Genomic DNA, 12,432 nt, shown 5'->3' on the forward strand with positions numbered 1-12,432 from the left:
CCTCCCTCTCCCCTGCCCTGCAGCTTGTCTCCACATTTCCTGGACCCCAGGGCCATGCACTTCGGTATAGCAGATAGTGACCAAAGGCAGAGCCCATTAGACCTCCTCACCAAAGGTGAGATTGGACTTTTTTCCTCCAGTGTTTTATTTTGAAAAACTTCAACCCTACAGAAAAGGGGTACAAATAGTGGTGAGCAGCCATGCACTCTTCATCCAGAGTTACCACTTCCCTTTTTGCAATATTTACTATACCTGTTCTCTAACTCTGCGTGTTCTTATTTATTGAACCACTTGAGAGTTACCTGCAGATGAGAGACTCGATCCTTAATAAACTTTCCTGTGTATCTCCTAGGAGCAGGGAACACAATAACGTTCTCACACTCAAGAAATTTAACATTGGGGCACCTGGGTGGCTCAGTTGATTAAGCCTCTGCCTTCGGCTCAGGTCGTGATCCCAGGGTCCTGGGGTTGAGCACCGCATTGGGCTCCCTGCTCAGCAGGGAGTCTCCTTCTCCCTCTCCCTTTGATGCTCCCCCTGCTTATGCGCTTACTGTCAATCCCTCCCTCTCTCTCTCTGTCAAATAAATGAATAAAAATTTTTTAAAAATAAATTTAATAAAATCTAAGATATATATAGTCCTCCTATCAGGTTTCCCCAGTTGTCCCAATAATGTCATTTTAGCTGTTTTTCCCCTAATCCAAGATCCAGTGAAGGACCATCCACTACATGCAGTTGTTCTCTTTACTTCCCTTTTATCTGCAGCAGTTTTCCAGACTCTGTTTTCTACCTTCCATGACATGACACGGGCATTTGGAAGGTGCAGGCCAGCTGTCAGATACTCCGTGCCAGCTGCTGTGCTGGCCTCTGGGGAGCCAGAGGCGCAACCGACTCCATCCCCGCTCCAAAAGTGCCTCTGTGGGGAGAGGGGTACAGGGTGCCGTGCCTGTGCTGTGAGCCAGGAGGGACGATAAGCAGGGTGAAAGAAGAGGTCTAGCAGTGTTCCTGGGAGACACGGTGTCAGATTAGGGTCGCTTCTTCAGAGCTCCCCGCACAGCCATGTCAACTGAGGGGCCCCTGAGGGTTGTGGGGGAGCGCGCTCCTTCTGGCCCTCAGAACTGACAGCGGGAGAGGGAAACAGCTCATTTAGCTGGTCCCAGGGACTCTTCTCTCAGCTGTAACTGAGACCACCCAGCACACCCCTCCAGGTCTGCTGCCTGGGACCTGCCCACATTCCTCTCTGCAGGAGGAACGGGTCCATTCAGCCCATGGCAGTAAGTTCCGCAGCCCTGTTGTTCTGGTTGCCAGCCTGGTCTTCTGGGCTTATAAAGTGGTTCTCCCGCCCAAATCCTAAAATTCACAGGATTAAAGCCAAATAACAGTGAAATCTGTTAGGATGCCCCCTCATCCCCATGCCAGGTTTCCTGGTAGAATGGTCAGAGTTCTAAGATGACACAAATGTTCATAATTAATTGAACCTGTATTGAGTCCTTTATTCAGTCAGTCAGTCAGTCAACCCAGAATTGATTGACTGCATGACACCAAGCTCTGGTTTACACACAGAGGGTCCCACAGTAAACTAGGAGTCCCGGTCCTTCGGTGCAGACTTTACAGCCTGGTGGAGAAGAGGAGCAAATAAGCAAACAGCTCATTTGTGATGATACATACTTTCACAGGATGAGTTCAGAGTTCAAAACTTCAAACCAGATGTCAGGGAAGACTTTCCAGAAGAAAGTCCTGGACCTGAAGGAGCAGGATAACCAGGTGAAGATGCCACAGACCCAAGGCGATGGAGGGAGGGGTGTGATGAAGAATGCTCCAGCTGACTGAATAGCCTGTGAGACCAGGAGGGACAAAGGGGAGCACACCCCGGGTCAGAGGAACCGGGGGCTTGTGGGAGATGGGGCTGCAGTGCAAGCAGCAGCCCAGTGGGAAAAGCTAACTGACCACATTAGTGGCTTCGTATCACTGAGCAGTGAGGACCCAGGGAAGGGCCACAGCCAGGCCTGTGCTTCCGAGAGGTGGCTCAGGGTCTTGTGCGGGAGAATGGATGGGTGTGGAGCGACCCAGTAGTCAGGGAGACCAGCTGAAGGTTTGTGTGGGACTCTGTGAGTCCTCTTAGATTTGGGGATAATCCTTTCCTTCAGTATCCACATCTAAATAACAAAATGAATTCCCACCCCACATAATTCAGACTAGGTTTCTTGCTCTGACTCCATTCTTATTCCCTCTTTCCCTGACCACTCTCCTAGCTGACTGTCTCTGCCTAAGCTGCTTTACCCCAAACATTTGATCTGGTTCCCCGGCCTTCATTTCCCTAAAGAGAAACGAATACAGGGCTATCGACTGTGATAAACTTATACTGAAGTTTGGGCAGGGGAGGAATTGCCACAAAGAACAGTAAGCATTTTAATGTTTTTGTTTTATCTTAATATTTGTCAGTGGGGTGCCTGTGCAGCTCAGTTGGTCAAGCTGTTCACTCTTGATTTCGGCTCAGGTCGTGATCCTGGGTCATGGGATCCAGCCCTGCATCAGGCTGTACGCTCAGCGGGGAGTCTGCTTGAGATTCTCCCTCTCCCCCCTCCAACTTGTGCACGTGCTCTCTCTCTCTCTTAAAAAACAAAAACAAGAAAAACAAACAACCAACCACTTTGTGTTAATGCTTATAAGCTGTTACAGGATATATCTTACCAGCCTCTTTCACCTTGGACCTCAGCCTGCTGCCATTTCTGGGGCCCACTCTGGGTTCAGGGCATTTTCTCCTCTGTTCTCTATTCCTTTCATCCCATACCTCCTCCTTTTCCAGCTATCAGCAGGTAACTCCAAATTACTTTATCCTGTATAATAATTGTGTTCCCTTTGGTCTCAGCTTTCCCTGACCTTGTCTTTCATAATCAAAATTATGTAAATATAACAGTGTAATTATATAAATGAAGGAACCAGATCTATACTTTCAGCAACTCAGAGAACAAAGACAAAAGCTATTGGTGGAGAGAATTGTTCCATCTTTCCTCTGTTCTCTTTTTTTCTGCCTTCCTATGGATTAATCCAGTTTCTTTATGATTTTGTTCTATTTCCTTGCTGGCTTATAAGCTATAACTCCTTTATTTCAGTGATTGCTTTAGTTTATATTATACATTTTTTACATATCACAACCTACCTTAAAGCCATAAACCTATCCCTTTACATATTGTGTAAGAATCCTACACCAGTGTACTTTCACTATCTACCTCCTGGCCTTTGTACTGTTGTCACTGTACATTTTACTCTTCCACATTTTGTAAAACCCATTCTACATTGTTATTATTTTACTTTAAATAGATAATTAACTTTTGGGTGGGGGAGGAGAGAGGTAGGGAAGGGGGCAGGAGAAGAGGGAGAGAGAATCCCAGTGTAGGGCTCAATCTCAGGACCCTAAGACCACAACCCAAACTGAAATCAAGAGTCAGTCACCTAACCAACTAAGTCACCCATGTGCCCCAATATGTAATTAATTATCTTTTAAAGACTTTTTTTAACATACAAGAAAAAACATTCTCAATATAAAAGAACAGATTTTTTTTTAATTTACCCTTTCATAGTTACCATTTCTGGTAATCTTCATGTTTTCAGTGTAGAGCCAGAGTTTCAGATCCTCTTCCTGCCTGAAGGACTTCCCTTCACATTTCTCCTTTTTATGGCTCTATTGGACACAAAGTCTTTCAGCTTTTGTGTCTCTGAAAAAGTCTTTTTTTAACCTTTGCTTTTGAAAGATACGTTTGCTGAGTTTAGAATTGACTTTTTTGTTGTTCAGCACTTTCTTTAAAAGATGTCACCCCATTGTTTTCTGGTTTGCATTGTCTCTGATGAGAAGTCTGCTGTCATTCTTCTCTTTGATTATGTGGGTCCCCCACCCCCACCCCACAGGTGCTTTTAAGGTCTTCTGTTTATTACTGGTTTTTAGCAATTTGATTATGCTATGCTTTGGTGAGGTTTTCTTCATGCCTGTTGTGCTTGGAGTCCACTCAGCTTCTTGGACATGTGGGTTTACAGTTTTTATCAAATTTGAAAAAATGTCTGCTATTCTTTCTCCATGTGTATTTTCTGTTACCTCTGTTTTGGAGACTCCAATTAAATATATATGAATTTTCTTGTAGTTTTCCCACAGTAATAATGTTTTTAAAAAAATTTTTAGCCTTTTTTTCTGTGTTTTATTTTGATAAATTCTGTAGCTATGTTTAAGTTAGCTAATCTTTTCTTCTATATTGTCTGATCTACTCTTAATCTATCTCAATGTATTCATCTCAGACATTGTGTTTTCATGGACACTTCTGATGGTTAAAATGCCCTCCCTTTTGAGCCAAAATCTGTCTTCTTATAATTCCTGCCCTCTGTTTTACTCTCTGCTTTTCAAAAGACCCAGTCTACGGCCCAGGTCTCTTCCTTTCCCATGACTGCCCTTGGGGTATTTGTCTCCCCTGACTTCCTGTGGACTGCACATTCCCAGGCTCTTTCTCCTTTGCATAATTTCTAGACTCTTCCCCACCAGTTTTGCCATCCTCCCCTGGGAACTCTAGTTTTTAAGGTAGCCTAGCAAGGTGATAGAGAAAAATCTGCTTCTCACTAAAAATCAGTGCATAAGGAAAGGTCCTTACCTGTCTCCTTCTGCGTACCCCTCCCTAGCATAGCAGCTAGTACACGAACATGTGTTCAGTGAAGGAATGAGCTCCCTCTCATGCTGACTGTTCTCATATGTCTAGCACATCCACAGCAAATTTCATTTAAGTTGATGTTTAACAAATGTGAGGCTAAGCATCTTTTTATAGATGGCCAACCTGAATCCCAGAAAAAAGGCAGTGATCACTGACCAGTGGTCATGCCAGAAATAGAACTCAAGTCTTTCAGCCCTAAGTTCTGACCCCTGGGCCAGTGGTGGCCAAGTTTCTTTTGTTTTAGCAGCAGAACTCCTTGTTGCAAAGAGAAGTTTATATGAAAACTCTGGGGCATAAAAGTTAAAACCAGAGCTCTTGTGCTAGCAGCTGGGATGAGGCCCAGAGCCCTACTCACTTGGCTTCCCTGTGGAGGCCCTCGGGGCACCATGGAGCACAGCATGAAGCCACTGCAGTCTCTTCCAGTGCCCTTGTCTCACTGAGGCAGCGGGGCCCTTGTCTCATCGGTCTGCTCTGGGGCCTGCCAGAGCAGTGGGTGTGATGCTACATCTCTGTGGGAGAGATGTGATGACATTGCCAGTCCAGGCGCCACCCGTCCTGATTGCCAGGCCCCTCCACTCAGACTCCAGGTCTCAGCTGCCTTTCCTAGCATCGCTGAGAGCAAGACAGGCTGACTTGCTTCAGCAGCCGGGGAGCCCGAGTACTATCGTGATTCTTCACATCTGTGAGGTCAGGTGAGGCGAGCGGTACTATCCCCAGTGTTTGCCGGGTAAAACGAGGGCTAGAAAGGTGAGGTTGTCCTGCCAGCACACACAGAAACTAGATCTCAGCTTTTCCTTGAGCTATTGCAGAGGACTTGGGTTTGCCTCTAACTCTGAGTGAAGAAGAAATCAAATGACAGCTCCCCACCTTGGTAAATCCATCTTCTCATTTGATTTCTCAGCAGGACAGAGGGTGATTTTCCCCCTATTTTACAGATGAGGAAGCTGGTGCTGAGAAAACAGACAACTTGCCTGGGATCAAATACTAGGGAAAGGCAGGAGCCCAGGCGTAGAACACAGGCCTCCTGTCTGCTGACTTGAGTGCCTGTTCTTGTCTCAAATGGGGACGCTGCTGCGGTCATCTTTCCTGGAAAACAGGAATCTGAAAGCTAATCTGCAAAAAGGGGTGGGCTATGGTTCAGGTGCCCAGAGTTCTCCCTTCAGAACCATTCCTGGGGAAGGGCTTCACCAGCCCACTCCCTGAGAGAAGGGCCAGTAGCTGTCTCCTGCTCGACTTGCCTTTATGCTCCTTGGTTACCAGGCAAGTTCAGGTGAGTATTAGAAACTAGTCCTAAAATCCTAAGCCATCTTGCCACCGAGGTCTTACTATGTGCCAGACAATGTTCTTGACCATAGTGTTGGATCACTTGACCACAGTGAGTCCCAAGCATGACCTAAACAGTCGGCCTCTAAGAAAAACCACAAAGCATGCTGGTGTGGCCCAGGCCCCAAGACGCCTTCCACAGGCAGAGACGCTGTGACCAGGGCTGAAGAACTGACCTGATGCGGGTAGAGCCCAGCCATGAGAGGGAGCCTGCTTTAGGTTCTGGAGCACTCTGTTAGGGGCTGCCTGATGCTGGTCTCCATGGCCCTGCTCTCACCACTGTACAAGCCCAGCTTCCATGGGGCATTTCTCTTGAATGAGGCAAATACCAAAGGAGGAAGAGAACATAGGAGCAGACCCTTCACTGACAGGCCTTTAAGCCAGGCATCGAAGAGCATTTCTGAAATGTCCTGCTGGCTGAGAGGGTCACCTTCTAAAGTGCCCTCACGCAAGCAAGTGCATCTCTTCTCCAGCACCCCTATCCCCTGCGCTGCCATCTCGTGTATAGGGAGGCGGCCTCTTCCTAAAATAGTTCTATTTGTTTTAAGGTTCGCCTTATCCAGAAAAAGCATAAGACATCCAGACCAGAAGAAACTCCAAAGGCCATCTAGTCTGAAAGGAAGAGTCTCTAAGGGGACCCAAGCCCAGAGAGTGGCACTGGCCTTGACCAAGGCCACCTAGTGAGAGCCAGAACCATGACTAGTATACAGGCCTCCTGAGACACAGCCGAGGGCTCTGTCCGGCTGCCTCTCGCTCCATCCAGACAGGTACCTGGGAGGCCAGTGCCCTGGAAGTCATTCCAGGCCAGTTCCTGCTCTAACTCTGGTTTTCCTGTTTTCCAGGTGAGAGCTTTGTTCTGGGGAAGAGTCTGACCCGGTCTTTGGAGCCACACTCAGACTCAATGGACTCTACCTTGAATCCCACCAACCTTGTCAGCAGCTCCCAAAACCTTCGAACCCATGGGTACCGGCCTTTGGTTCCATCCTGCAGCCTCCCGCTGGGTACTGCCTCAGCTGTGCGCCGGCTCTGCTCCAGGGGTAGGCTTACCCGGGATCTCCCACCCTTCTTCCCTCCTTCCCTCCTTCCTCAGCGAGCACTGCTTGCCCCCCACCTGGGAGTGGGAGTTGGACTGGGCTCTAGACTTACATTTGTGCCTGGCTAGGTACCTGGAAGGCAACTGAAGCTCTGGGATTGGCTTGGGAATAATGGAAGCTGAGAGCCAAAGGCCTAGAGCCAAAGGGACAGGGAAGGACACAACCATCCGTTATTAGCCATTGATTTGAACACCACCTGCCTTTGGCATGGGTAGCAAAAATCAATCAGTTCTTGTCCTCGAGCTCAGTCTTACGGGAGAGAGAAACACTTCCACATATAATTGTAACCATCATCTTGAGTACAGAGATATGCCTGGGTGCTAGGAAAATGGCAAGAAGGAACACCTAACCCAAGCTGGGGCTCCAGGGGAAGCTTCCTTGAGAAAGTGACACCCTGCCTGCGATTTAAAAGCTTGGCCGTGTGAGTGGTGACTAGGGGTAGTCGGGGAGGGAGAGCTGTCCAGGAAGAGCACACAGCAGGAACAAGAGCACAGGTAAGAACTGGTACGGATGGTCTGCATGGAACTCCACGCGCTGTGCCGCTGCCGAGCATAAAATGCCATGGTGGGACATCAAACAGAAAAGCCTGGAAAGGTCAGGGGCTCCTTCACAGAAGACCCAAATGCCATGGTAGAGTTCGAAGTGGATCCTGCAGGCAATGTGAAGCTGCTGAAGGCTTTTGATTAGAGGTGAGACCTAAGCAGGTATGTCTTTTGAGTAGCTACCTGACTACTGCATTGAGGATGCATCCGAGGAAGGACATCCCGAGGAAGGAAGAGACCCAGTGTAGAGTGGGCCGGACCAGAACAGATGAAGGCCTGGGTTGGGATAGTGGTAGAAGGTTTGTAGAAGAGCGAAGCAATTAAAAAACTATTCACGAGGTAGATTTAATCAGATTTGAGGATGGTGAGAAAGAAGGGAGCAGGAATGTCTCAGGTTCTAGATGGGGTGGCAGGGAGATGGTAGTGCCATTCGCTGAGAGAGGGAACCAACCTTAGAAGAGAAAGAAAGGCAAGGAGACCATGGGCCATCGAGATGACCTCCAGCAGGCACTGGCTCTGCAGAACTGATTCTCAGGGAAGAGGGCTGAGCTGAAGATAAACACTGGGGAGTCATCAGCATATAGATGGTAGTTGAGGCTGTAGGGTGAATGACCAGGAGTGTATGTGTAGAAGGAAAAGAACAATTGACCAAAGATGGCGTCCTGGGGACCAGCAAAGTTCAGGAAGTAGGAATAGGAAGAGGATCCCAGGAGACCAAGGAGTAGTCAGATGTGAGGAGAAGCAGAATCTGATATTGTGGTGGCCAGGATTAGAGAGAGTATTTTAAGGAGAGAGCGAGCAGCACAACAGAGATTTGGTGAGACAAGGACTGTCAGCTGTCGGTGGGATGTGGTGATGAGTGGGTGACAGATGACCCTAGCAGGAGCAGCTTCAGTGGCGGTGGAAGGCGATGAGGACAGATTGCACGGTGGGGTGTGAGGGAGGGTTTGAGAAAAAGAAAACTAGTGACCTTTCAAAGGAGGTCTTCAAGAGCAGGAGCACACTGGGCATGTTTATCAGCAGACAAGTTGAGCCTTCCAAGGAGAAATGAAGACTACCAGAGAGAGGAGAGAGTGAGGTGTGGCTGTGGTGGGAAGGCTTAGGGGAAGGGGAAGGGGAAGGGCATAGAGAGATGGGTCGGTCTGAAGCCGTGTTCTCTGAGACCGGAGGGAAGACTAATGGTGGCCATGAGTGAAAGGAGAGAGGGCCATGTAGGGAAGAGCTTAGGGGTACTCGCAGAGTGGACTGGTCCAGAGAAGATGGGGGAGTGGAGTGAGAAGAAGGGAATGGTCTGTGGGAAACTCCAAAGCCCAGCTGTGCTTGGAGACTAGTTTGCCAGTTTGCAAGAGACGTGGTTTTCTTCTCTGGTTCTTGGAAACCTAGATGTGGGGTGAGAAAAGACTGAGAATTAAAGTATTCTGTTGAGCTAGATGGGCAAGAGGGCCGGGGTTGGGGAGCATGGGAAAGAGCGATGGAGCTACGGGGACAGCTGTTTAGGTCATGAGCACTGGAGCTGGGCAGGCTGGGCTAGGAGCGCCGCTGGGGCATGGCTGAAGGATGGGGGAGACCGCAAGTCAGTCTGATGGGTTTAGTGGACTGACGTCCAGGGCCGGTGCCCAGATGGGAGGTTGGGGTCCAAGGGATGTTTAAATGTCTGAAGTGGATTTGTTCCAAGTGATGGCAAGCAGCAGACAGCGACCTTGGCAGGAGGTATTTGAAGTAGAGTGGAGGTGAAGGTCACTGGAGGCAAGGTGGCTGACTGGTGTGTGCCTCCCAGGGTGATGATGACGGGACCTGGCTGGAGCACAAGGCAGTGACCGATGTACCAAACGGTCTTCATTTAACAAGGGGTAAAAGCCCAGAGATCTGTAGGCGCGGTGATCAGGAAGAGCAGGGGGCTGGGGACTCATCTGGCTTCTGAAGAACAGGAGCTTTCATAGGAGAATGGCCTAAAAGCAGCCTTGGAGAGACAGGAAAATGCCACCTCCACACCCATGCTGTGGCCTCCCCTGCCCCAGGCTATGGAAGTGTAAGAAGATTCCATGGACAAGGCCTGCAGTGGAGAGAAGTGGTCTCAGGAGACACAGTTTTCAGAGAGACTGAGCAGGAGGTTAGGGTGGGAAGAGGCCGGGATACCCCTCCCAGGCCTCACCCCAGCAAGGTGGCATGGGGGCGTGGGGAGCTCTGCAGTCCAGGCAGAGCTGCGAGTTGATTCCCTGCCTCGAGTCTTGAAGGAGTCCTCTCACCTCTCAGGCCCCCACCTTCCTTTTGTGTACCAGGGATGTGGTGACAGTGGCCTGGTATTTTCACAGGAGCGTGACAAGGCTCAGTTGGAAGCAGGGAATTCATTTGGGAAGCTGAATCAATCCCCAGTGTGAGGACATTACTGTCCTCTCTGTTAGGACTGCTTCTTGACTGCTGCCTTGTGGGGCACTGGCCTCAGAGCCACTAGTGTCCCCAGGGCACTTCTGCTGTCCCTCTGGAATACAGGAGTCTGTTGGCCAGGTCATGGTCTAGATCTCTTTTGATCCTGAAGAACCTCATAAAGCTACGAAAGATTCTTTCTGTTTGGTGCTGGAAGTGTTTCTCTCAAAGCATTCAGCTATTGAGTCTGTCCGCTCCTGTTTCGTTCATGGAGGATGAGTGGGCATCAGTTTGTGAGTCTGGCCTCCTGCCTTAGCCATGCCGCTTCTGTCTCAGTCACTCTCTGATTGAGACCCTCGCCTTCCTTGAGGAGTAACCACCAGCTGCACTCATCCGGCATGAGGAAGAGTCCCGGTGCAGACCATGCAGAAACCAGGATAGGAAAAGCCAGACTTGGGGCACTAACTTGTCATCTTCCTAGCTGTGTGATCTTGGGAAAGTTACTTCACTTCTCTGGGCCTTGGTTCCCTCATCTCTAAAATGAAGATGATGCTGCCTCCTTCAAGGGCTATTTTTTTTACCTTTTTTTTATAAACATATAATGTATTATTAGCTTCAAGGGCTATTTTAAGGGGCAAACAAGCTGCCAGTGGGAGGGTTCTCTTATAATGTTCACATGCCAGACCCCTTTCCCCACACTCAGTGCTGCCACCTGGGACGGGCCACAGCCATTTCTTGTTTGGACAGAGAGAGCAGCAGACTGATCTCCCTTCTGCCCTCGCCCTGCGTCTGTGTCTGTTTCCAGCACGGACTGAGAGTGCTTTCTTCCCTTGTAAGCTGGTTAAGTCACTCCTCTGCCTTCTGTTCCACGACCCACTGCACAGGAAGTCAGTGGTTTTTCAGTGGTATACGAGGTCCTCTGTGACCCGTACCACCACATCCCCACACACCCTCTCAGATATTATCCCCTACCCCTCTCTCTTCTTTCGCTCCCGCTGGCCTGCTGGCCTTCTGGCCACTCTCCTGCCTCAGGGTCTTTGCTCAAGGGTCCCCGTCTCAGAGATATCTCTCCCAACCCGCCACCTGCCCTCCTAGAGTATGTGTTCTAACAGAAGAAGGCTGACAAACCATTAAATATTTATGTATAAATATGTATAAATACATACATATTTATACATCTACATAGATTTGTATACATAGATCTAGACACATAATAGATACGTAGATACAGATATATAAAACATCATGGTGCGTGTGTTTGATTCCTAGCTCCCCTGGGTGGAGGAAGTGCCTGAGATGGGCTGAGACACACCCATGAGTGTATCTTCTCTCTGCTCCCCACCATCCCTGCCGCTGCTTTCTCTGGCCACGTCACGGTGGACGGTTAGGGCCGGGAGAAGTGGCTGGCTCACAGAGCCCTCTCCCACTTCCTGTCTGCCACCACCCCTAAAAAGCCATCAGAATTTCTGTGGCTGTAAGCACTCTGCTTGTTCCAGCATCTTCCCCCCCCATCTGTCGGTGTCACCTCTGAGTCTGAAACGTAATGTGCTTGAGTCACTTCCCCCAGGAGCAGGGCTGGGCCAAGGCAAGCGTGCTTCGACCTTTAGAGCTGGGACCCAGAGTGAAGGGAAATGGAGGAGAATTTTAGCCTTTGCAAGAGACAGTTGAAGAGTACGCCCTGCTGCTTTTGTAGGCATGGTTCAGCTCAGCGCTCAGCTGTGCACCTGGCATCTCCTGAGTGGGGAGCATACAGACAGGAGCGTGGCAAGGTCCCTGCCTCAAGGCAGATGTAGTCCGGCCAGGGAGACAGCAAAGTGCACAAGTAGCTATTATGTGTGACCCTCCACTCAGTGAGCAAACCTGTTGGAGCACCTGTCATGGCAGACCAGGCATCCTTTGCATGTTGGGGACTGTGAAGGAGCAGCAGCCTGCCCCCTCCTGCTACTCAACAGGACCTCTCCCTGACACTGGACAGTTGGTGTCTCCACACACCCAGCAGTTGTGCCACACCCCCTGGGGGGCTGACAGCTTAACTCCATCCTGACCCCATCTGGAGACAGCGTCATATCCCACCAGCCTGCCCCCCCACCCCATGCCACTTGAGATGGGACCGTCTATCACCTGGGCTTCTGACTGGCAGTCAGGGGTTCCCACCATCCCCTCCTCGGGTGCACTCAGGAAAATGGGTGCTTACTAGGTGACCAGCTTTTTATGAAAGGATACAAGTCAGGAACGGCCAGTGGAAGAGCTGCCCAGAGCAAGGTCTGTGGGAGGGGGCACGGGCTTCCATGCCATGTCTGGGGTGCCACGCCCCCACACCTCTGAGTGCTCACCAGCGGGGTGCTCTCCAAACCCCATCCTTCTGGGTTTTCTTTACAGAACCTTCATTACACAGGCACAATTGATGAAGTCATTGACGA

The 12,432-nt window shown here is 49.6% G+C and overlaps 1 protein-coding gene across 14 annotated transcripts in view; it reads left to right on the plus strand.

The window, feature by feature from the left end:
- The window catches only part of SCMH1 (Scm polycomb group protein homolog 1), a 182,533-nt gene that overhangs the window by 167,106 nt on the left and 2,995 nt on the right, over positions 1 to 12,432 (plus strand). For 12 of the 14 annotated variants that reach the window (XM_046005959.1, XM_046005952.1, XM_046006032.1 and 9 more), the window contains one exon: positions 6,855 to 7,049. The exons of 1 other annotated variant lie outside the window; for it this stretch is intronic. In XM_046005959.1, the coding sequence (XP_045861915.1) occupies positions 6,855 to 7,049 (195 nt within the window). Of the gene's footprint in view, positions 1 to 6,854; positions 7,050 to 12,432 lie in introns of those variants that run through there. One more of the 14 variants, XM_046006036.1, reaches the window with a different exon arrangement.

This window comes from Meles meles, chromosome 1 (genome assembly GCF_922984935.1).
Source record: "Meles meles chromosome 1, mMelMel3.1 paternal haplotype, whole genome shotgun sequence".
NCBI lineage: Eukaryota > Metazoa > Chordata > Mammalia > Carnivora > Mustelidae > Meles > Meles meles.